Below are 26941 nucleotides of genomic sequence, written 5' to 3'. Positions count from 1 at the left end.
ATCCCTTTCCAGTCTACCTTGTCCAGCTCCTCTCTCATGCCTTCATAGTCCCCTCACTGACATTTCCGATTTAACCTTCTCCTTCTCAAATTGCAGATTAAAACTAATCATATTATGATCACTACCTCCAAGCGGTTCCTTTACCTCGAGTTCTCTTATCATATCTGGTTCATTGGACAACACCAAATCCAGAATTGCCTTTTCTCTGGTCGGCTCCATTACAAGCTGCTCTAAGAATCCATCTTGGAGGCATTCTACAAACTCTCTTTCTTGGGGTCCTGAACCAACCTGTTTTTCCCAGTCTACCTGCATATTGAAATCACCCATCACCACAGTGGCATTACCTTTGTTACATGCCAGTTTTAACTCCTGCTGCAACTTACACCCTACATCCCGGCTACTATTTGTGGGACTGTAGATAACACCAATTAGTGTATTCTTGCCTTTACAATTCCTCAACTCAATCCACAGTGACTCTACCTCATCAGTCCCTATGTCCTCCCTCGCAAGGAACTGAATTCCATCCCTCACCAGCAGAGCTACCCCCCCCTCCTCTGCCCCCCTGTCTGTCCTTTCTATAGGATGTATAACCCTAAATATTAAGTTCCCAGGCCCGATCCTCCTGCAGCCACATCTCAGTAATCTCCACAATGTCATATCTACCAACCTCTAACTGAGCATCAAGCACATCTACTTTACTTCTTATACTTCGCGCATTCATATACAATACTTTTAATTCCTTACGCATCTCACCGTTCACATCGATCCTTATTACACTTGGCCATACTCTCCTATCCCTTTGTGAGCTTTCTTTCCCGTTAATTCTGGGGTCATTAACTATTAACTAACCTTTACTCTATTTCCCTTTAACTCCGTCCTTGACTATCCCATTTGACACCCCACCCTCCTTATTCAGTTTAAAACCACCCGTGTAGCAGTGGCAAACCTGCCTGCTAGAATGCTGGTCCCCCACCTGTTAAGGTGCAATCCGTCCCTTTTGTACAGTTCCCCCTTACTCCAAAACAGATCCCAGTGGTCTAAGAATCCAAATCCCTGCCCCTGCACCAGTTCCTCAGTCACACATTCAGGTCCTGAATCTCCCTGTTCCTGCTCTCGCCAGCACGAGGAACTGGAAGCAAACCGGAGATAACCACCCTGGAGGTTCTGCTTTTCAGCATTTTTCCCAGCTCTCTAAAGTCACGCTTCAGAATATTCATCCCCTTCTTTCCGACATCGTTTGTGCCGACACGCACTACCACCTCCGACTGTTCACCTTCGCCCTTGAGGATTTTCTGCACTCTGTCCGTGACATCCTGGATCCTGGCACCAGGGAGGCAGCACACATTCCTCGAATCCCGTCTGTGCCGCTTTAACCCCTGCCCGTACCTCTCACAATGGAGTCTCGAACTACCATGGCGTTGCCTGACGTCAGCCTCTTTGGTTTTGGCTCAACAGCCCTTTTTGCTTCGCAAGCCAGTCCTCCGCTCAGTGTGTAAACGTCTTCTGTCCCGACAGCTTCTAAGTGGGTGAACCTGTCTTTGTTTGTCGGCCAGTTTTGTCGGCCTTGGATACAGCCACAATTGCCGTTGTCCAGTTACTCTGGTCTGTCTTCACGAGTATTCCGCTCTAACCTGTCAAGTTCTTTCTCCACTTGTTGCTTTAGTGCATATGGTACAGGTCTTCATCGACAATACACAGTTCTCACATCTTGCTTAAGTCGAATGTGTGCAGAGTACCCCGTTATTCCCGTGTAACTGTTAGAAAAAATGTTTGCATGTTTGCTTATGAAGTTTTCAAGACGTGATTTTGCACAATTCGATGCTGAATATGTTCTTCCAGTCTAACTCTGTTCTACTCAGCCAATCCTTTCCAAGGAGTGTTGGTTTATTTCTGTAGCTGGCCACTATAATGGGCAGTGTTACTGGCTCACCATTATGCTGAACTTTACAGTTCATTTGTCAACATGTCTCCAAAACTTCGCCCGAGTAGGTTCTCAGCACCTCTCAAACAATGGTATCTGTGGGAACTTTGTTTCGTACAGGTCTTTGCTCATGACCGAACAATCTGCTGCTGTGTTGATACACATATTGATTAACTGTTCATTTATCAATAGTTTAGTTCGAAAGTCCTTGCATTGGCTGGTGTTGGTTGCATAAATGGTGTACAACCCAAGTTAATTTCCATCTGGGATTATCTCCAAGTTGTGAACTCCTCTCTGGTGTTGTCGCTTGTTTCCCTCAGATTGTTAGTTTCCTGTTTTAAGCTTGGCCCGACATGCTGAGGCGATATGGCTTTTCTTCTGGCAGTTATAGCATTTGGCCATTTTGAACGGACAAAATTGGGATGAGTGATTACCGTTGCAACGATAACAACTGGCTGAACTCGGCTCCCCGCCATACTTTGGTTTTGGTTTAGCGCCTCTTGGTTTGGCCATAGGCACTGCCTTGTGACTACAAACGGCCACTGCAGTCCATGGTGGACGAAACTCGCGAGCATTCTTTGATGCAATCTCCATTGTCGTAGCAATCTTGCACGCTTTCTCGAATGTAAGATCTGGAGTGATCATGAGTTTGGACTGCATTCGTTCATCCACTAGACCGCAAACAAATCTGTCGCGTAGTGCATGTTCGAGAAAGGTTCCAAAGTTACAGTGCAAACTTAAGTTTTTCAAGGTAACAATGTACTCTTTGATTGTCTCATTCTGCTTCTGGTTTCCAGTGTCAAATTTATAGCTTTCTGCAATTTCCAGAGGCTTTGGGTTGAAGTACTCCTCCAACTTCTTCATAATGTAATTGAATGGCACCTGTTTTGCCTTTATGGGTGCAAGGAGATTCACGAGTGTGCCGTACACTTCAGGACCAATCTCCGTGAGCAGAATCGCTTTTATGGTAATTAAAAAATTGGATTAATCTGGGAGTAGTGTAAAATGGGTGGTTGATGGTGGGTGCAGATTCAATGGATTGAAGGGCCTGTTTCTTTTTTTTTAATATTTAATTTTTATTTATAAGAAGCAAATGTATAACAATAGAATCAATGGCATATAAAATTATACAGTTATTGTACAGCTTCAATTTTAACTTTTTAGCTTTAGTTGGAAGAAAAGAAAGGTGAAAAAGCAAGAAAGAGAAAAAGTGAATGTGCAAATATAGAACCCCTAGACTACCAGTGGTGTAGCCACAAAGTGAATAAATGAAAGAAAGAAGAGGTATAGAAAAATAAATAAAAATAAAAGGACATAAAGAGAATGAAAGAAAAAAGTGGTGATATACTTGCCTCACATCCCTCCCCACCCACCTCACGCAACCCATAATTAGATTTAAATCCAAAGTTGTGTTGTGCCATACTATCCTTGTAATAAATCAATGAATGGTGTCCATGTCTTCGAAAAATGATCTGGTTTTTCTGCCAAGACAAGTCTAATATTTTCAAGACGTAGCGTCTCGGACATGTTTAAGAGTAGGGACTGATGTATGTTTGAAAAATTTGAGTATTCGTTTTTTCGTCGTTATCAGGCCATAATTAAGGAAACGTCTTTGAAATGATGATAGCTCAGAGCAGGCTTCTGACATACCTAGAATGATCAATTCCTTATCGGGATCCAATTTTATTTTTAGTGTTTTTGAAAAAATGTCACAAATTCCTCTCCAGAAATTATGTAACTTTATACAAGAGACAAAGGAATGGGTTGTAGTTGCTTCCTGAAGAAGACATTTATCGCGAAGGGCCTGTTTCTGTGCTGTATCTCTCCGTGATTGTGATGGCACATACCCACTTGCTGGTTGCTGTGCTTGTTCCAAAGGAGATTATCAGAGTGTGTGATCAAAAGGGTGAATGGATGTTAGATGGGGATGTGAAAAAAACCCAGCATTGAAGGAAGTAAATTTAGATGGATGATGGGGTTGATAGCACAGGCGTGATACATGCGTAGTTTATTTGGACATGTCCTGCACCAACTCAACATGCTCTTGCTAACGTCCTGCTAGTCCCCTTTGTTATCAGATTTCCTCTCTCATTGCCAGGAAGGCGTTACTCACTTTCCCATCCATGATGAAGCTTTAACTTATGTCTGTACAACCTCCCAACTCATTCACATTCCACTTTTGGATTGGATCCTTGAATGAGAATCGTCAAACGTCAAGAGAGTCAAAAATGTTTAATTGTCATAGATACTGACAATGACATTTTTACTTGCAGCAGGTATTTACACAGAGAGTGGTGGATGCCTGGAAAGCAATGAGAGGGGATGGTAGTGGAGGCAGATAATATAGTGGCATTTAAGAGGCTTTTAGATAGGCACATGGATATGCAGGGAATAGAGAGATAGGGAGCATGTGTAGGCAGTAGCATAACAGGCCTATAAAAGCAATTCACACAGATTATATATAATAAACAGTTTAACAAATTAATAACTACAATACTAGAGCAATAAAATCCCAAAGTCCTTAGTGCAACCACAGACAGTCCATTCCTTCTCTCCAGAGATGCTGCCTGTCCCACTGAGTTACTCCAGCATTTTGTCTCTTTCCTCGATTTAAACCAGAATTTGCAGTTCTCTCCGACACAGACAGTCCATAGCAGCTCATTATTGAGGATAGTGTTGTGCTTAGTATTGCGTAGTGTTCAGGAACCTAATGTTTCTTGGGAGGAAACTGTTCTTGAACCTGGTGTTTATGGTTTTCAGACTCCTATATCTTCTTCTCAATGGTGAGAGCATGGCCAGGGTCCTTGGGTACTTCAGTTGAGTTTGTAACGTGCTCAGATTCAAGATTCAAGATTCAAAAACTTTATTGTCATTGTGCAGTGTACAGTACAGAGACAACGAAATGCAGTTAGCATCTCCCTAGAAGAGCGACATAGAATATGAGCAATAAATAAATATATTTACGTGCATACAGTCATAGTAGAGCAATTATTTTTTTCCTGGTGGAAGGAGTGTCCGGGGGGGGGGGGGGGGGGTGATTGGCAATCATCGAGGTACAGTGTTGAGTAGTGTAACAGCCACAGGGAAGAAGCTGTTCCTGGTCCTGCTGGTCTGGCAACGGAGAGACCTGTAGCGCCTCCCGGATGGTTGGAGGGTAAACAGTCTGTGGTTGGGGTGAGAGCAGTCCTTGACGATGCTGTGCGCCCTTCGCAGACAACGCTTGCTTTGGACAGACTCAATGGAGGGGAGTGAGGAACCGGTGATGCGTTGCACAATTTTCACCAACCTCTGCAGTGCTTTCCGGTCGGAGACAGAGCAGTTGCCATACCATACTGTGATACAGTTGGAAAGGATGCTCTCGATGGTGCAGCGGTAGAAGTTCACCAGAATCTGAGGAGACAGATGGACCTTCTTTAGTCTCCTCAGGAAGAAGAGATGCTGGTGAGCCTTCTTGACCAGAGCAGTGCTGGGACACACAACAAGCTATGAGATACAGTATATGCTAAAGAGATGGCCCTGTGAAAACATCTCAGACATTCTTAACCAGCTTTAAAGTATCCCAGCAGGTATTCCAAAATCCTGGCTCTAAATGTGCCTGGTGTTAGTAACCCTCCATTATGACAATTGCTGATATTGAAAAGGAAATCATATTGATTTATATACCTTTGTAAAAGGTCACTTACAGTTTAGGACTATCACAGTATTTAATAGCAAAAGTTTGTTTCTTTCCTGCCCAAATAAAAATAGTTATATAATGCACATGAATTTAGATAGAATTTGGGTTTGCATGCTGCAGAACAATCCTTTAGTCAAAAAATATTTCTCATGATCAAGCAAGCAAACTTCCATTGCACGGATACACTGGAAGTATAGATCAACATTGCGTACCATGTCTAAAGGGTTAATTTATGCTCAACCTCACTTTCATCTAGGAGTCAAGCAAATTACGTCCTCAGAGCTGTTTGTTGCTATTGAGTCACAGCAGTACATTATGAGAGAAAATACTTTCTCAATCTGAAGAAGGGTCTCGACCCGAAACATCACCCATTCATCTCTCCAGAGATGCTGCCTGTCCCGCTGAGTTACTCCAGCATATTGTGTCTATCTTTACTTTCTCATCTGTTCTTTTTAGGTTTTACTTGTCAGCTTGAGAGTGTGCCTCATCAATAACTGGAAATTCACTGCTAAAATGTTGCGTGCTCATTTGGAAAGCATAGTCTTAAATAAGCATGCTGATCATTAGCTCATTCAAGAAGCCTGCACATAAATTACCCAGCAACTTAGTTTGACATGAAATAAATCCAATAGACAGCTGCACTGGCATCATTTTTGTCTTGGATATGTACAACAGGCCCCCATGTCTAACAGGTTCCTTCACAGCAACAGGTGTACCTGAGAAGACTTTTATGTTGTCTAAGAATTTCAAATCACAGATCCCTATAACCTGACACAGAACCTGTTCCATTTAAACATCTGTGAGAGTTGGCTAAATGTACATGAAGGAACTGCAGATGCTGGTTTAAACCGAAGATAGGCACAAAATGCTGGAGGAACTCAGCAGGACAGGCAGGATCTCTGGAGAGAAGGAATGGGTGGCGTTTCGGGCCGAGACCCTTCCTCAGACTGTGACTTAGACTCAGCGTGTGTGTAGGCTGTTCTCATCATACTGCCCATTTACATAGGCAGGTCAGACCATAGACATCTTTACTAGTTATTGACATCCAACATTTGTAATCAGCTGAAGCAAATAGTAAACCCATGGAGAGACAAAGGACTGCAGATGTTGCAACCTTGAGCCAAAACACAAATTGCTGGCGGAAATCAGTGGGTCAGGTCATGCAGCATTGGGGAGAGAATGGACAGGCGATGGTTTGGTTTGAGACCCTTCCTTTGACTACAAAAATAGCTGGTGGAATTCAGTAAGTCAGGCGGCATATGTGGAGGAAAATTTACAAGATGGGAGTAAAGTGGAAATAGCTGGCAGACAGAGGTGGGGAAATGGATGGGGCAGCAACAGCTGGAAAAAGAGATGGCTCCAGATAAAGATTGGTTGATGATCAGATGAGTCAACTGGAGGGGAGTAGAGGGCTGAAGGTAGTATCCAAGGTAGAGGTGATGAGTGGAGAAGGCAAAATACTGTAGATGGTGAAATCTGATAAGAAAGAACGGTGATATTTTCATAATGGTGATTGGATTAAACTGTTAAATGTAGAGGGCTGGAATTTGAAATAGAAATAACATTGAGGACATCGGTACATACAATCATTAGGGAATAACTTGGAATCAAAATTGTTGTCCCTTGGGGTCCATTCTTGTTGAAAATCAGGAAGTGGCTAAAGTTTCTGTTCCTTCAGGGAATTATGGGCCTGACCCACTTACGTGACTTTTTCGGTGACTGCTGGCACTCGTCATAGGTCGTAACAGGTCACTGGAAATTTACAAAATGTTGAAAATCCAGCAGCGACCAGAACAAGGTACGACGCTTTGGGCAACTACACAGACTATAAAGTCTTCACAAAGGGTGTCGCCTGTATGGTCGTGAGTAGCCTCCTCAGCCGCCCAAAGAGTCGTAGCGTCTTTCTGGTTGCCGCTGAATTTTCAACATGTTAAAAAATTTTGCCGACTTGCAACAACGTATGACGGGTGCCAGCAGTCGCCAAAAAAGTCGCATAAGTGAGACAGGCCCATAAATCTTACAATGAATTACTGTGTAGTCCGCATGTAAATACATTGCAGAGTGTAAAGTTCCTGTATTTCCATGACTGACACCCAATAAACCCACCAGCAAACAATAGTGCTTAAAGATACAAATTAAATTTTAATGGCATGGGAACACTCAGTTTGTGCCAAATAATATCTGTAATACTGTAAGTGTACTTTCAGATGTGGCAAATTTTATTAATTCAGCTATGAATTAATGTTGGAGATTTTTTTTTACAGTTACAAATGATCAAAGTTGTGATCTGTACATCAGTTTTTTTTAAACTGTACTTAAACTACTGTTGGAAACACAACTAATTATGTCAAGACTGGTTAGTTTAGTTTCGAGATACAGCATGGAAACAGGCCTTTCAGCCCACCAAATCCATGCTGACTATAGAGCACCTGTTCACACTAGTTCTATGTTATCCCACTTTCCCATCCACTCCCCACCATCTAACCTGCAAACGTTTATGCATTGGATATCAACGAGAACAATGAGATTGTTACCTGCTGCTGTTTTACTAGCACATTGGTTGCAACAACAACAATGACAATGAAAATACAATAAATTATCTGTTATTTTAATGTTTTCTACTGTCAAATTGTATTTTTGGCTTTGTCAACTTGCTGAACTTGCTCATTCAACGTACTGCAATTCTAATGCACAGCAAGAAATCCCAAGAAGGTAAATGCCATGCTGTGTTATACTAAATTAGATAATGAACTGCAATTTCCTGAGAGAGGGACAGGTTTTGTAGTAAAATATTGACACGGTTAGATCTTACAGTGTGTAAAATCTATTCTCCAAATTGCTTTCATTACTCTTTTACAACAGAACATCAGTATGATATTACAATGCAGACCACCTACTGGTGTTTTTAATCTGCAATAATTGTAAATGGATGACATTCATCTAAGACAAAAAGTTTCATGTTAATTACACAAACAAAAGATGCATGCTGTTCTGATTTTCAATCATAAAATAGGGCTGATGGAATTACAAAATGCAATTGCTTGAAATGAGGTTGTGGGATTCTAATGTGCATCCTGAATTCTCATTCCCACTGGAAAGATTAGCCAGTTAATATTTCAGCAAAGTAGTGGAAAGAATCACAAACAAGTGTGATGAATGTCATTTTGTTGGTGTATCGGGAAACCATGCAAGATTATGGTCACAGAGCTCATTTTTAAATTTGGTATAATAAAAAGGAACAGTCTTTAAAATATGAGTAGCTTCAAAAGTGAGAATATTCTAAATCCATTTATCAGGATCTGGGATAGACACAAAAAGCTGGAGTAACTCAGCGGGACAGGCAGCATATCTGGAGAGAAGGAATGGGTGACGTTTCGGGACAATACTGGTTAGGGATAAGAGAAACGAGAGATATAGATTAGATTAGATTAGATTAGATTCCTTTATTGTCATTCAGACCTTTCGGTCTGAACGAAATTATGTTGCCTGCAGTCATACACAGAACCAATAAAAACAAAACATACAATAAACACAAATTAAACATCCACCACAGTGAGTTCACCAAGCACATCCTCACTGTGATGGAGGCAAATTCTTAGTCTCCGTCTCTTCCCTCCTTGTTCTCCCTCTGCGCTGAGGCGATCGATCCAGGCCGGAGATGCCGCCCTCCAGTCCAGCAGACCTCCGTGGTGATGTCGCCGCCGCCGAAAGCCGGAACCCCGCCACAGCATCAGCTCCGGGCCACCGCCCCAGCTCCGGGTCTCGCAGTCTCAGCTCCGGGCCGCTGCCCCAGCTCCGGGTCCCGCAGTCTCAGCTCCAGGCCGCCGCCCCAGCTCCGGGTCCCGCAGTCTCCGCTCCAGGCCGCCGCACCAGCTCCGGGTCCCGCAGTCTCAGCTCCGGGCCGCTGCCCCAGCTCTGGGTCCCGCAGTCTCCGCTCCAGGCCGCCGCACCAGCTCCAGGTCCCGCAGTCTCCGCTCCGGGCCGCCGCACTAGCTCCAGGTGGGAAGGGGTGTGTTAACCAGGGAGTTGTGGAAGGAACGGTCTCTGTGGAACACGGAAAGGAGTGGAAATGGGAAGATGTGGCTAATGGTGGGATCCTGTCGAGGTGGCTGAAATTTCAGAGGATTATGTGTTGTATGCGATGGTTGATTGGATGGAAGGCAAGGACTCGGGGGACTCTATCTTTGTTGTGACTAGGTGGATAGAGAGCAAGGGCAGAGCTGCGGGTTACCGAGGAGACACAAGTGAGGGCCTCATTTATGATGGTAGAGGGGAACCCATGTTCCTTAAAGAATGAGGACATCTTGGATGTTCTAGTATGGAACACCTCATCTTGGGTGCTGATGCGGCGTAGACGGTGGAATTGGGAGTAGGGGATAGAGTCTTTGCAGGAAGCAGGGTGGGAAGAAGTGTAGTCGAGATAGTTGTGGGAGTCAGTAGGTTTGTAATAGATGTCAGTCAATAATATATTTCTTGTGATGGAGAGTGTGAGATCAAGAAAGGGGAGGGAGGTGTCGGAGATGGTCCAAGTAAATTTGAGTGTAGGATGAAAATTGGTGATGAAGTTGATGAAGCCCATGAGTTCTGCATGGGTGCAGGAATTAGCACCGATGCAGTCATCAATGTGAAGGAGATGGAGTTTGGGGATAGGGCCAGTGTACAGGATCTGGGCATTGCTGGCAAGGTCACCATTTGTTGCCCATGTCTAATTGCCTCTGAGCAGGGGGTGAAATGCTGCCTTGAAGTGCTGCAGCTCTTTTTGTGACGATACTCACATAATGCTGTGACAGGGTACACAAAATTGCTGGAGGAACTCAGCGGGTGCAGCAGCATCTATGGAGCGAAGGAAATAGGCGACGTTTCGGGCCGAAACCCTTCTTCAGACACAGTTTGCTTTCAATGGTTCATAGGTTCAGGGGTAGAAGTAGGCCATTCGGCCCATCTAGCCTACTCCACCATTCAATCATGGCTGATCTATCTTTCCCTCTCAAACCATTCTCTTGCCTTCTCCCCATAAGGCCTGACACCCTTACTAATCAAGAATCTGTCAATCTCTGCCTTAAACATGGTACATCTGTAGATGTTTATAAGAGTAATTGGAGACATGCTGAATTTCCTCAATGTCTAGAGGAAGTAGAGGCGTAGATGTGACTTCTAGACTGTCACTTCAGTGTGATTATTCATGACAGAACTTTGGTAATATTTACTCCAAGGAACTTGAAGCTCTCAAGCATTTTCACTTTGGCACCATTGATGTTGATATTAGCATGTGCTCCACCACGCTTCCTGAGGTTGATAACGTGTTCCTTCTTCTTGCTGATATTGATGAAGAGGTTCTTGTCCCGACACCATGCTACTAAGTTCTCTACCTCCTTCCTGTACTGTGTGTCATCACTGCTCATTTTCCGGCTGATCATGGTGGTGTCATCTGCAAACTTGTAGATGGAGTTAGAGCTGAATTATGCCACACATTCGTGAGTGTACAGGAAGTATAGTTGGGGACTGTGAACACATCCTTTGGAGCACTGGTACTGAGAGTTATTATGGAAGATGTGTTGTCTCATATCCTCACTAATGGTGGTCTGATGGTCAGAAAGTCGAGGATGCAGTGGCAGAGGGGGATGGGGGTGCTGACTCGGTGGGAAACCTGCAGGTGATGGTGTTCACATTTGCCTAGTGTAGTTATTATAGAAACATAGAAACATAGAAAATAGGTGCAGGAGTAGGCCATTCAGCCCTTCGAGCCTGCACCGCCATTCAATATGATCATGGCTGATCATCCAACTCAGTATCCTGTACCTGCCTTCTCTCCATACCCCCTGATCCCTTTAGCCACAAGGGCTACATCTAACTCCCTCTTAAATATAGCCAATGAACTGGCCTCAACTACCTTCTGTGGCAGAGAGTTCCAGAGATTCACCACTCTCTGAGATGTTTTCCTCATCTCGGTCCTAAAGGATTTCCCTTTTATCCTTAAACTGTGACCCCTTGTCCTGGACTTTCCCAACATCGGGAACAATCTTCCTGCATCTAGCCTGTCCAACCCCTTAAGAATTTTGTAAGTTTCTATGAGATCCCCCCTCAATCTTCTAAATTCTAGCAAGTACAAGCCGAGTCTATCCAGTCTTTCTTCATATGAAAGTCCTGACATCCCAGGAATCAGTCTGGTGAACCTTCTCTGTACTCCCTCTATAGCAAGAATGTCTTTCCTCAGATTTGGAGACCAAAACTGTACGCAATACTCCAGGTGTGGTCTCACCAAGACCCTGTACATCTGCAGTAGAACCTCCCTGCTCCTATACTCAAATCCTTTTGCAATGAATGCTAACATATCATTCGCTTTCTTCACTGCCTGCTGCACCTGCATGCCTACTTTCAATGACTGGTGTACCATGACACCATCCTTCCTGGTGATGGAGATCATACATTTGGGATGCACTGTGCTGCGCATTTTACAGACAGTACATGCTACAGCCACTGCATCCTTAATACTAAAGGGAATGAATGCTGGATCACGGACAATGATGATACAGAGTACAGGAAGCAGGTAGAGAACTTAGTAACATGATAGCAGGGTATCTATCAACTGGGGCTGCAGGGATGGGTTTGGGTTGGAACTGCAGTTAACCAGGGCAAATGGAACTAATTCCACATACGCCTGGCTTGTGCCTTGTAGATGGTGGAAAATATTTGCAATCTCAGGAGCTGAGTAACTCACCATGAGATACCCAGCCTCAATCTGTTCCTGCAGTCACCACATTTATGTTCTTGTTCCTCCATCTCCAGCATCAATAATGTTCCTCCAGTTGTTGGTGATAATTGTTTTGGATTACACTTTCTTCAGCATTGATGTCTTTACTTCAATTGAATCTAAAGGCTGGGTGGTTTGAGTCTCTCTTGTTGGAGATGGTCTTTGCCTGGCACTTTCAAGGCATGAATATTATTTACCATTTTGTACCCTTTTATAAGTTTTATTGCACAAGGCATGGTTTTGCTTATTTGCTAAGTTGTTGATAGCAACCACCTTCATTTGTGAGGTTTGATTCAACCATTGAGATGTGATCCCCTTGAGACCCATTGACCATTGCTTCCAGGTCTGTTTGATGCCTTTTGAGTTGGTAAATTATGTTCTGATGTCAAAGGCAGTTAATCTCACCTCACCTCTGGAATTCAGCATTTTGTTCCATGTTTGGACCATGGCTGTGATGGAATGTGGATTGAAATCATGCTGTGAACTTTAGACCGGACTTTTGTGAGCAGGTAATTGATGAGTATGTGCCTCTTAATACTACTGTCAATGACATCTACCATGGCCTCACTGATGATTGTGAGCAGACATATTGGGCAACACTTATCCAGCGCAGACATGTGCCGCATAGTTCGGTAGATGCCGATGTTGTCACCACACTGGAATAACTTTTCGAAAGGTGAAGCTGGTGCTGAATTTCGGGCACTAATCTTTTATATTACAATTAAGAAGCTTCTGCTCCTACTGTTGCATGCAGTAAACTCAATAAGTTTGCGATATCGTATGAAACTAGTTTAATTGCCTGAGGACAGGTGGCCATGATGGTGCTGACCGAAGGAGGAAGTTGAAATGAAACATCTACTCGGCAGGTTTAGCTGAACACAGTTGTGAATATTTGAGTCTGTTTTTCTGCTCACATAGCGGGTCCTGCCATTGTTCAGGTTGAGGATGTTGTTGAAGTCTTGTCCTCCCATTCGATCTTGAATTCTCCACCGCTCTTCATAACTAAACATGGCAGGACTGCGGATCTTTGATCTAATCATTGGTTGTGAGATTATTCATTCATGTGCATTGTTTGAAAATCTCCCCAAATGACTTAAGATAGTGGAAGTCTGAAATAACCCATTCTGATGGAGGGTCTCAGACCTGAAACATTAACTATTTTTATGGACGTAGCCTGATCTGTTGAGTATTTCCAGCATTTATTGTTTTAGTCTATTGTGTGCTGATTTTGCTATTTTGCACTCATGTTCCCTGTGTTGGAGCTTCAGTAGAACGGCACTTCATTTTCAGATCGACCTGGTGGTGTTCACGGCATGCTTTCTGCTCTCCTCCTCTCTTAACTTAGTAATCAGGAGAAGGTTTCCTGGCCATAATCGATCTGTTACCATGGGACTCTCTTGGGTCAAGAGTCAATGGCAAGGACTCCAAGGACTGCTCCCTCCCACTCTGCTGCCACCTCTGGTGGGTCTATTCTGCCAAGGAATGTAATCTTTCCAGTTTATGTGATGGAAGAGCCTATGTGTCTGTAAGGAATGACTGTGAGTGCAACTATATAAAGCTATTGTGTTCAAAAGGGAACTGCAGATGCTGGAATATCGAAGGTACACAAAATTGCTGGAGGAACTCAGCGGGTGCAGCAGCATCTATGGAGCGAAGGAAATAGGCGACGTTTCGGGCCGAAACCCTTCTTCAGACCCTTCTTCAGTCTGAAGAAGGGTTTCGGCCCGAAACGTCGCCTATTTCCTTCGCTCCATAGATGCTGCTGCACCCGCTGAGTTCCTCCAGCAATTTTGTGTACCCTTATATAAAGCTATTGCTGTTGGCAGAGTTCTCAATATTTTGGCACTGGTTCCCAGATGTTATGAGGAACATATTCTGTTGTGCTGCAGCAAGTAAGAATTTCATTGTTCTATCTGGGACATATGACAATAAAACACTCTTGACTCTTGACTTTGCAAGGTTGACTGGGTTGGGAACATTGACCCCAGCAGTCCTTCCAGATGAACCAAAGGTTCACATGCACCTCCTCTAACCTCATCTGCTTAGTCTCGTGTGCTTGATGTGGCTCGGCATGACCAAGCATAGACTCTGTGATAGTTTTGTCAAACACTTGCACTCGGTCCGCCAAGGCTTACTGGGCATCTTGGTTGCCAACCATCTTATCACTTCCCATTCTGATACCGACCTCTCTGTCCTGGGCCTTCTCCATTGCCAGAGTTAGGCCACATACAATTGAAGGAACAGCACCTCTTATTCTGCTTGGGTAGCTTGCAACCCAATGGTATGAACATTGAATTCTCCAATGTTAGATAATTTAAGCCCCGCAACTTCCCGCAACCACTCCTTCCTCCCCCCCCCCCCCCCGGCTCTACCCATGCCATGACTCACACCTATTTCCCCCCAACTTCTCCCCGTCCATCTACATTCCTTCCTCTCGCTTCACAATTCACAACTCTTCAATGCTTTTGTCGCTCAGCTTCTGTCTTTTCATCTCTGGCCTTTGCCCAACTGCCTATCAAAACCCCGCCTCATCTATATCCACCTATTACCTGCCAAACTTTGTGCTGCCCCTCCTCTCTTCCAGTTTCTCACCCCCCTCCCCGCTACAATCAGCCTGAAGAAGGGTCTCAACCCAAAAATGATCCATCCATTTACTCCAGAGATGCTGCCTGACCCACAGAGTTACTCCAGCTATTTGTGTCTCTATCCTGACCTCTATTCAGCAAGTTTCAATGAGACTCCCCCTTCATCTATCTAAACTCCACCGAGTATTGGCCCAGAGCCGTCAAATGCTCATTTCTTTCCTTCTCTACCATATCAGGGATATTTAAGATATCCCTAGACCAAGTGGGACCCGTTGGGTCCCGTCCCCTCAACGCGCGGTTGGGGAGGGGGGGGGGGGTGGCCTGGGGGGGTGAACTTCAGCATCACACACACACACACACACACACACACACACACACACACACACACACACACACACACACACACACACACACACACACACACACACACACACACACACACACACACACACTAACCCCCCCCCCCACACACACACATTAACCTCCCCTTGATATTATATTAATATTATTCATTCACTCCTTTAACCCTCGCCCTATCCACTCACACATAACCCCCAACTGCGCAGGTATGGCTAGAGGGGGAGGGGGTAGAGAGGGAGGGGGTTAGAGATTGAGGGGTGGAGGGGGGGCGCGGCAACACAGGGAGGGCTAGTTCCCGAATGCACCACTCACCCATAGGTCCCAATATTCACCACTCCCTAGAGAGGGGGGGGGGGGCAGAGAGGGAGGGGGGGGCAGAGAGGGAGGGGGCAGAGAGGGAGGGGGGCAGAAAGGGAGGGGACACAGAGGGAAGGGGTAGAGGCAGCACCTACCCAGATTGTAGAGCAGCAGCCTCCCCACCAGGCGCCGGGCCCGAGTGAGGCTGCGGGTGGTCGTGTACCCGAGCGAGGCCCCCTCCCCCCCTTCTTCTCCCTTCTCCTCCCCCTCTCCTCCCCCTGTCCTCCCCCACCCTCCCCCCTCTCCTCCCCCCCCTCTCCTCCTCCCCCCTCTCCTCCCCCTCTCCCTCCACCCCACTCTCTCTCCCTCCTCTCCATCCCCCCTTCCTCTCTGCCCCCCCTTCTCTCTCTCTGCCCTGGGGAGGGGGTAGAAAAGGAGGAGGAGGGGGTAGAGCAACAGCCTCCCCTCCAGGCGCCAGGCCTGAGCGAGGTTGCGGCCGGTGTGGAACCGAGCGAGGCCGCGGGCCGGCGTCGAGCCGAGGACCTCGAGTGAGGTGGCAGGCGATCGCCAACCCGAGGGAGGCTGCTGGCGGACGTGGACTCGAGGGAGGCCACGGGCGGGTGCCGAGCCGCACTCGGCCCGCGGCAGCAGCCTCCCCACCAGGCGCACGGACACTGAGCGGGTGGGACCACTCTTCATGCAAGAAGAAGAAGAAGAAGACTCCGGCCAAATAAGAAGAAAGCTCGGAGCGATCTGAGGATGGTCAAAAGCAGCGGAGGGCCGGACGATCGTGGCTTCCGTGAGGGGAAACCCACCTGCGTGACAGACGATCTGGTGGGGGAGACGGAGAGGAGGTCGTTCCCGTGATGGCCAAAGATTTCCAGGTGGGATCGGGATCACCAGCGAGGAAAAGGCATCACGATCCCCCGAGTCCCTGCGATCGATGGAGGAATCGCAGGTCTCCATAGATGGCCTCTCCCAGAGGGAGTAATGGCCGCCACGGCCACCTTCCCACCGCGCTGCATAGGCAGGCAGTCAGATCCATTGTGATGTCATCAGCAAGGCTATCTCGTTTATTTTCTAAGTTATTTGAGATTTGTGAACATTTTCAATAATAATTCGAGAAATAATGCATGAAATTTTCAGATACGCCGATTTTTGATTTCACGTGATAAATCTCGACCGGAATACGTAAAATTTTTTAACGTTAGCACGTCGTTTCTTTGAGATGTGATCGCACACAAACAAATAAATAAACAAACAGATACACACACACACACGCACGCGCGCGCACACACGCACACACGCACACATATCCACATCCAAGATCAGAGTTTTATAGTTATACTAGACCAAGTGCAGACCCGTTGGGTCTGTTTCCCCAACGGCGTTTGCGGGGGGGGGGGGGGGTGAGAAGAGGGGAGGGAGGGGAGAGAAGGAGGAGGAAACGTGATAGATCTGGGAGGGAAAGGAGAGCGGGGTAGGGGGTGAGAGATGGGGCGAGAGATGTGGGGGAGGGGGGATGGGGAAGATGGGGAGGAGGGAGGGAGGGGGAGAGGGGTGGGGGAGAGAGGGGAAAGAGTGGGGAGGGAGAGTGGAGGGGGAAGGGGGAAAGGTGGAAGAGTGGTGAGGGAGGTGGAATGGGGTAGGGGGAGTGATGGAAGAGGGACAGAGGGGTAGGAGGAAGGGGGCGGGTTGAGAGAAGGAAGGGGGTGGCGTAGAGAGGGAAGGGGGGTGGGGGAGAGAGGGATGGGTTGGAGAGGGAGAGGGGTGATGAGAGGGAAACATAGAACCATTGAAATTAAGTGCAGGAGTAGGCCATTTGGCCCTTCGAGCCTGCACCACCATTCAATATGATCGTGACTGATCATCCAACTCAGTATCCTGTACCTGCCTTCTCTCCATACCCCCTGATCCCTTTAGCCACAAGGGCCACATCTAACTCCCTCTTAAATTCAGCCAATGAACAGGCCTCAACTACCTTCTGTGCCAGTGAATTCCAGAGATTCACCACTCTCTGTGTGAAAAATGTTTTTCTCATCTCGGTCCTAAAAGATTTACCCCTTATCCTTAAACTGTGACCCCTTGTTCTGGACTTCCCCAACATCTGGTACAATCTTCCTGCATCTAGCCTGTCCAACCCCTTAAGCATTTTGAAAGTTTCTATAAGATACCCCCTCAATCTTCTAAATTCTAGCATGTACAAGCCGAGTCTATCCAGTCTTTCATCATATGAAAGTCCTGACATCCCAGGAATCAGTCTGGTGAACCTTCTCTGTACTCCCTCTATGGCAACAATGTATTTGAACATTTGGCATTGTGACATCACACAATGGAACGTTCACCAAGTGCTTGTGCTCCTGCAAAGGCATATGCAAATGATTCCATTCCGATTGGACATATGTGAGCATTGGGCATTGTGACATCACACGATGGAACGTTCACCAGGGGCTGGGGCTGCTTCTATGGGTGAGAAGCCAGTTTATTTTTGAAATATTTTGGGGGGGGGGGGGGGAGAAGGATTTGTTTAAAAACGTGCACTTAAACATGACGAAATGTAATGAGGAGCGGATACTTAGAAAGAAATGTGAAATCTGTACCGAAATGGAAAAGATGTCGGCTATTCAGCTTTCTCCCTTATCCTTAAACTTTGACCCCTTGTTCTGGTCTGCCCCAACATCCGGAACAATCTTTCTGCATCTAGCCTGTCCAACCCCTTAAGAATTTTATACGTTTCTATAAGATACCCCCTTAATCTTCTAAAATCTAGCGAGTACAAACCGAGTCTATCCAGTCTTTCCTCATATGAAAATCCTGACATCCCAGGAATCAGTCTGGTGAATCTTCTCTGTACTGTCACTATGGCAACAATGTATTTGAGCATTGGGCATTGTGACATCACACGATGGAACGTTCACCATTGGCTCGGGCTCCTGCAAAGGCATATGTAAATGGATCCATTCCGATTGGACATATGTGAGCATTGGGCATTGTGACATCACACGATGGAACGTTCAGCAGGGGCTGGGGCTGGTGCAGCTTCTGTGGGTGAGAAGCCAGTTTAGTTTTGAAATATTGGGGGGGGGGGGTGAAGGATTTGAGTAAAAACGTGCACTTAAACACGACGAAATGTAATGAGGAGCGGATACTTAGAAAGAAAAGTGAAATCTCTACCGAAATGGAAAAGACGTCGGCGATTCTGCGTCTGGTTTCGGAGTTGCAGGGAATCAAAGGAAGAAACGCGGCCGGAAGCCGTACATGTAAATGGATCCATTCCGATTGGACGTCTGCGAGCGTCGGGCATCGCGATTGGACGTCTGCGAGCATCGGGCATTGTGACATCGCACGGCGGGAACGAATCGAAAGGCAGAAAGGCAGCCGGACGGATGTCGGATGTATGGGGCGAGAGTTTTATATAATAATAGATAAATAGATAGATAGATAAGAATAAGAATAATATGGCAGCTATCGCTCACTCCTGTTGTTTTCCAAGATTGGATCTAGCTACATTCTAATCATTTATAACTTCCTATAGCTCTAAAAGTGTGTTTCTTTGCAATCATACAAATTTGTCAATGTTACAGTAATTGGCATATTTTAAAAGTGCAATCAATTGTCCATTTAGATGTTCATGTACCATTCAGATGAGACTGATATTGAACTTAACAAATCACAATGACTAATCATTAATGCTGTGAATGCATTATTCATTAAAACACTTTCTGTAATGTTTTTATATACATTACATTCATATACATATATCCTGTAAATGTTATTTTGCCATCTAGTGTCAGACTTTCATAGTGCACTAGTCTGAATGTGGTTGATGTTTCTATTAAGTCGCTAACATAAGCAATCATTTGGTCAATGTTGAGATGTCAACTGTGAATTTGGCAGACAGGTATATGATAGCTCAAGCTCATGTCTTCAATCATGTTTCATTTGAATGGAATGATAGAAAAAGTTGTCTGCCTCCTCATTTCCTCTGCTCCTCATGAGTTGTGTGAAGCTATGACTTTGAAATGGGATGCATGTTGCATTTAGTGATGTGTGTAAGCCAAGCTGAAGTCTGAAAGTGCTAGCAAGCTGTCATGCATTGTGAGAAATGTAAGTGAAAAGGAAGGGGTGATGATCTCCAATGAGCAAGGTTTTACTCTCCCAATACTCTCTCTGCCCAAAATGTCCCTCAATTATAGCAATGTGTGAAGGGCAAGGAGCCCGCTCTCCTGCCTGATGTTGTTGTGAATACGTGACAGGTGACACGGGCTTTTGGAAGATGAGGTACTAATACTGGGAAGATCAGCAGCTGCAAAGCTGCAATGGGAGTAGAAGAAAGTGCAGGATTTGGATGAATATGCTGATAGAGGAGACAAAAATACTGAAACTACACGTGAAGTGGAGCTAAGCGCAAGCAGTAAAGTGAAAGCCTTGCCATGGCTTTTCTTAAGAGGTAATTGTTCTTCCTCCACTGCAGCCAGGTTCTGTGGATGATTATTCTGACCTGCTTTCCGTCACTATCCGTCACTTAGGCATCTTTCCAAGAAAGCTTCCTAAACCACAGAGGAAATAAAATATCCTTGCCCTTGCCAATCTCTTCCCCGGAGAACAAAGCATTATCAGAAAACTGAGGGGTGGGCAGGAGGGACATTTAGGTGAGGTGCAATGTTGTGGATCCTTGTATCTTCTGCTGTGCCTTCCATTGTCCACAGTGTTCAGCCCCTCCTGCCTTTGGGAGGTTCACCTTCATTTTAAAAGATGTTACCAATGCGCCTCTTATGTTACAAGCTGCCATTAAACAGAGCATGTCCTCACAATCCAATCTGCAGCATTATTGTAAGAATTAGTCACCCCCTTGAGGAGTGTTGTTAATTACTGTCAGCTATCAGAAACATTCAGCCAAGCACAATAAAAGACACAAAGTGTTGGAGTAACTCAGTAGGTCAGGCAGTATCTCTGGAGAACATAAGCAGGCGATGTTTCAGGTTGGGATCCTTCGTCAGACTTATTACAGTGCGTGTGTGTGGAAGGGGGGGGGGGGGAGCTGGAAGAGAGGAGGGGGGCAGGACAAAGCTTGGCATGTGATAGGTGAATACAGGTGAGGGAGTTTATTCGCATATGGTTGAACCAAGGCCAGAGATGGGCAGAAGATTGAAGGCTGTGAAATAAGGAGAGAGGTGTTGCAAAATGTGAGGCCAGAGGAAGGGTTATCAGGGGAAGGGGGAAGGGGGTTTGGATAGTGGAAGAAAGTTAGGAATAAAATGTGAAAATATGGAAAGACTCAGATAGTCAGGCAGCAACTGTGGAGAGGGAAAGATATTACAATTCATGTCAATGACCTTTATCAGAATGCTGGATCTGACTAGAGTACAGTTGGGTGATATGTTTAGGTGGGGGTAATAGGAGCTTCATTTCTTGATGAATTAATTACTATCGACCATCTGATGAAACCCACTTGTTAGTTCACATCTGGTTCTAAATCTGATCTTTTAGCAGAAGATTGTCGCACTGAAGGGATACTTTGATTAGTTTATTGGAGATATCCTTTAATTCTAATACCTTGAGCATCTGATCACTCTTGCTTGGCAGCTGTGTTTCTGCAGCCTTAAGTTCTACAGCTTCCCCACCACGCAATCTTATTTTCTTCCATCAAAACCCTTAAAATTGACCTCAGACCAAGTACTATATCTTCTCATTGCTTGCTTCTCTACTAATGTTTGTGAATGCCTGATGAAAGACCTCAGAACGTTAATGACATTTACATAAAATAACCTTCCTGTAGACTGATGTTCATACATAAAAGACCACAATTTGAATATTTTTTACATGTGCATTATTTTTTTTGCTTTTGGGTTTAAAATATCTCAAGGTGTGCAAAGTTTGTGAGTTGTGGATGGCATCTGCTGTGTATGTACTTGTGGAGGTTGTGGGTGTGGTTGGAGGAGAAATATCATGGCTTCAAAAATTCCTATCAGTATGTTACAAAGTTCTTAATCTCCTGAGGGGAATGTGATTGCTGGGTCAAATTATTTTGGGTACTACCTATTAATAATTATTTTGTACTGATAATTAACCAAGACAAGAGTTTGCTAACTTAGCAAATATTAAGAGCTCATCAGATATTGCCACCACAGTGGATCAGAAGGTGAGGGCTTAATGCAACTGAGGGACAGATCCGTGTTCAAAATGCTATCTTTAAATGTGGTGCTTAGTTCATGACAATGTGCCTGTTGTAAATGTAGATGTGAAAGATTCTCAGCTGCTGTTCAAAGAGCAGAGAGCTTGTCTCATTCCCATAGCAACATTCATCTCTTAATCAAACAACCTTTATATTTTGTTGTTTTCAAGATACTCTGTAAGAAGAACATTTGTTATTTTAGTCTTTTTAATAGGCAATGTACATCAAAGAAATTTGAACCACTAACGAATTTCTGATTTGGTCATAGAAATGCAAACCGTTTTAAAATTATCAATGTTTGTGAAATAATATAATCAGCAGAGCAAATGAGATACTTTTCTCATATTTCTGATAACTGTGGAATAAAAATTCAATTCTAATTCTTTTTTTCCCCATGATTATAGGTAACATGTGTTCATGAAAACAACCCTAAAAAATCAGACCTTCTAAAAACTGGCAGCCCTAAGAACACGCAAAAGCATATATGGACAGAAAGTACCAAAGATCTGTCTATCAGTCGCCTGCTTACACAGACATTATCTGGCAAAGAGAATACTACTGCTGTGGACCTGCACTATGAAACTCCAGTACCTTATTCTGACCAGGATATTTGGGATTGGTTACGGAATGCCTCAGATCAGAAGGAACCTCACCCCCGTGCTAAGAGACGCCCTATAGTAAAAACAGGAAAATTCAAGAAAATGTTCGGCTGGGGAGACTTTCATTCCAACATCAAAACCGTCAAGCTCAACCTACTGATCACAGGCAAAATAGTGGACCATGGAAATGGTACTTTTAGCGTCTACTTCCGTCACAATTCCACTGGCCAGGGGAATGTTTCGGTCAGCTTGGTGCCCCCTACAAAAATTGTGGAATTTGACTTGGCTCAACAGACAGTGATTGATGCCAAAGATTCAAAGACATTTAACTGCCGCATTGAATACGAGAAAGTGGACAAGGCGAAGAAGACAACGCTTTGCAATTACGATCCATCGAAAACATGTTACCAGGAGCAGACCCAAAGTCACGTGTCATGGCTCTGCTCCAAACCCTTTAAAGTCATATGTATTTATATTTCATTTTACAGTACAGATTACAAACTAGTGCAGAAAGTGTGTCCAGATTACAATTACCACAGTGACACTCCTTATTTCCCCTCTGGCTGAGTGGGTCTGATAAAACGGTTATTGTAATTATGTTACTGCAATGAATTCTATATCTTTGTCTTCATTTGTATGAATGGTTTGTACTGTATATAGTTAATCTAGTATTATCTGAGCTACCTACAGTATGAACATTATTGTGTAACCGTCTCTCTTGCTTGTTTATGGGTTTAAAGAGCAAATGCAATGAAAAATAGCCTTTTATTTGTGTAGCAGTTATAGCTTACAACAAACTCATGTACAAAGAAACAATTATTAAAATTAATGTAACTGGTGGAAAAACAATTTAAGAGGTATACATATGCCATATTACTCATTGTCTGTATTAAAGTATTTTATTTCTGGAAGATGATATGTAAATAGGAATAAAATACTAAAATATTTCAGTTTGAAAACATGGATACACCCTAATTATGTCACATTAATAACCCCTGCCATTTTCCCAAGGAATTTCCTTTTTAATTGATGTATGTGTGAATGTGATCTTTTTTGCAGAAGGATATAATCTGGCTCAATCTTGATGGGAGAGGCAGATTTTCAAACAACACAACTTTACATTGACCAAGAATCTGATCATTGCTACTGATATAATTATTCTCAATAGGCCCAATGAATTTGAGTGGTGGTGTCTCCTCTGTATTAGTTATAGCACCCTCACAGTTTAACAAATATTTTCAACTGCTGACAAAGTTGACTCATCTGAATCCAGTCATTTCTTCCAAGTAATTGTTCTCGAAATCAGGCTGCACATCAAACTCCAGAAACAGATAGTTACAACACTTTACAGTCGAACCTAATGCAACAACTAAAACTGAACACTAATTGTTTAAATATCAAGCTGGGGTCCAATCTTTAACAATGAAAACGAAAACCCTATCTGATTTTAGCGAGAAATATGTTATTTATTTATATGTGAGTGATGACACCCCTGTTAAAAAGTATAGCATTGGTATGTGGCTCAGGTAAATGAGGAGAAGTGTTATTGTAGAGATCTCGACCAAGTGACAATGGATAATAGTAAGCCAATAATTTCATTCATAACCAATTTTTACACACACCAATTACATTTTTAATTCTAAAACAATTATTTTGAAATTTTCATCATGTCTAGTTCAGCTTCTACTAATAAATTAATGAATTGTGTCTAATATCAGTTAATTATTTACATACATTTTTATTAAGTATTCTTTATTGACATGGTGTATGCTGTCCCATCAGTAGAGGAAACATTGTCATGAATGATTATCTCCAGCTAAAATTAGCAATTGCTTCTCACGCATATCCTAAAGGGTGGGGTCAGTAGGTGGGGTTGACATTTGTGCACGAAACGTTGCAAAATGGCGCAACATGGGAGAGATTGAGTTTCAGGTTTATCAGGTACTGAACTGGAGACCTCACTAAAAGAGGTGCAAAGGAGTAGAAATATTCTGTATTCATAGAGGACTAGAGGATCGCCAGATGTAAATGCAGTTACAAAGGTTATCCACGATGCTAAAAAACCAACATCCTGAGATGAGTGGCCAAGGTTGATGAATACATCTTTTAGGATCATGTGTTCCCATCTGCATGACTGGCCTTGGATGCAGCTCAACTACCTCCAATTCTATCAATGTGCACCATGTCCATGACTTAACAACAATGCAGTGACATTACACTTACATAGCAAGTTGGAAACAATCGATATTATGACGCTGACTTCTAAGGCCCACTTTAATATTTAATTGCGACTTTGCACATGACCCTCCTAACGTATGTGACAACCAGTGATGATGATTAAATGCCGAGATACAGATACAGATATATACCTGTATTTTTAATAACTTGCTCATACTGACAATAGCCAGGATTCCACTCTGACAACTACATCATCCAGCGGTCTCGCTGAAGGAAGCAGGGAAAGATTATTGATGGTGGAGGTGTGACTGTAGTTTGGACTGGAGGTGCTGTTGGTCAATATTGAAATACCTTGTGCTGAGGCTGTGGGGAGGCTCATACCAATGAAGGTAATGAATCATTACATTCTCCTTCTCATAATCCACCTCCCCAAACCCTTGAACATACGCACACTTCCCATTTCCAAGCAGCGGTGGCATAAACATCTTCTCCCCCTTCTCCATACCACATCCTCGATCTTTTTCATCCCAGGTAGTTCAGAGGATGAAGGGACAGTTGTCACCCATTCCATATTCCATCAGCTCAATTACTGACACCGCAGATAATGAAGAGGATCAGAGAGACAGGATTTACCGGTGGTAATGGACTGGGCACAAATGGCCTACAATTGGTGCAAAGGTGAAGATAATGTCAAAGCTAGTCAATTTGAGGACTTGGTTGAGGACTTGGTTGAGGCAAATTGTAGAAGAATGTGAACACTTTGTGGACACTTTGTGCATTGGAAGCCTATCAGGAAGCCTGTATTCAGGGTAAGGAACTAGAACATGTCACACAACAATTTGGCACAAGTTAGTGCTCAGCATTTGGAGCCCTCCGCTTTCAGGTCATGTTGCAGTTATACCATGCCCTCCATAATGTTTGGGACAAAGACCCATCATTTATTTATTTACCTCCGTACTCCGTACTCCACAATTTGAGATTTATAATAGAAAAATCACATGAGGTTAAAGTGCACATGGTCAGATTTTAATAAAGGCCATTTTTATTCATTTTGGTTTCACCATGTAGAAATTACAGCTGTGTTTATACATAGTCCCCCCATTTCAGGCACCATAATGTTTGGGACACCGCAATGTAATGTAAAAGAAAGTAGTCATGTTTAGTATTTTGTTGCAAATCCTTTGCATGTAATGACTGTTTGAAGTCTGCAATTCATGGACATCACCAGTTGCTGAGTGTTTGCTCTGCCAGGCCTGTATTGCAGCCATCTTTAGCTTATACTTGTTTGGGGGGCTAGTCCCGATCAGTTTTCTCTTCAGCATATTAAAGTCATGCTCAATTGGGTTCAGATCGGGTAATTGACTTGGATACTCAAGAATTGACCATTTCTTAGCTTTGCAAAACTCCTTTGTTGCTTTAGCAGTATGTTTGGGATCATTGTCTTGCTGTAGAATGAACTGCTGGCCAATGAGTTTTGAGGCATTTGTTTGAACTTGAGCAGATAGGATGTATCTATATACTTCAGAATACATTATGCTACTACCATCAGCAATTGTATCATCAATGAAGATAAGTGAGCCAGTTCTTTCAGCAGCCATACATGCCCAGGCCATAACACCCCCAGCACTGTGTTTCACAGATGAGGTGGTATGCTTTGGATCTTTGGCAGTTCCTTCTCTTCTCCATACTTTGCTCTTGCCATCACTCTGATACGTTAATCTTCGTCTCAACTGTCCACAAGACATTTTTCCAGAACTGTGGCTGCTCTTTTAAGTACTTCTTGGCAAACTGTAACCTGGCCACCCTATTTTTGCAGCTAACCAGTGGTTTTCATCTTGCAGCGTAGCCTCTGTATTTCTGTTCATGAAGTCTACTGCGGACAGTGGTCATTGACAAATCCACACCTGACTCCTGAAGAGTGTTTCTGATCTGTTGGACAGGTGTTTGAGGATTTTTCTTTATTATAGAGAGAATTATTCTGTCATCAGCTGTGGAGGTCTTCCTTGGCCTGCCAGTCCCTTTGTGATTAGTAAGCTCACCAGTGTCCTTAATGATGCTCCAAACAATTGATTTTGGTAAGCCTAAGGCTTGGCTGATGTCCCCAGCAGTTTTATTCTTGTTTCTCAGTCTAATAATGGCTCCTTTGACTTTCATTGGCACAACTTTGGTCCTCATGTTGATAAACAGCATTAAAAATGTCCAAAGGTGGTGGAAAGACTGGAGGAAAGACTAGGTGCTGAGAGCTCTCTTATACCTGTATTTAGGAGGCAATTAAACACACCTGAGCAATTACAAACACCTGTGAACCCATGTGTCCCAAACGTTATGGTGCCCTGAAATGGGGGGACTATGTGTAAACACAGCTGTAATTTCTACATGGAGAAACCAAAATGTATAAA

At 44.0% G+C, this 26941-nt stretch overlaps 1 protein-coding gene across 1 annotated transcript in view; it reads left to right on the top strand.

Annotated features, from left to right (window-relative positions):
* nxph1 (neurexophilin 1) overlaps positions 1-23323 on the top strand; it is a 114169-nt gene extending 90846 nt beyond the window's left edge. Inside the window, exon 2 of the mRNA XM_033045759.1 lies at positions 22170-23323. Within this exon, the coding sequence (XP_032901650.1) occupies positions 22170-22931 (762 nt within the window). The 3' untranslated portion in view covers positions 22932-23323. The remainder of the gene's footprint in view (positions 1-22169) is intronic.
* The last annotated feature ends 3618 nt before the right edge of the window (positions 23324-26941 follow it).

Source organism: Amblyraja radiata, chromosome 2, assembly GCF_010909765.2.
Source record: "Amblyraja radiata isolate CabotCenter1 chromosome 2, sAmbRad1.1.pri, whole genome shotgun sequence".
Lineage (NCBI taxonomy): Eukaryota > Metazoa > Chordata > Chondrichthyes > Rajiformes > Rajidae > Amblyraja > Amblyraja radiata.
Note: the sequence above shows the minus strand (reverse complement) of the source record. Positions and strands in the feature narration are given on the sequence as shown.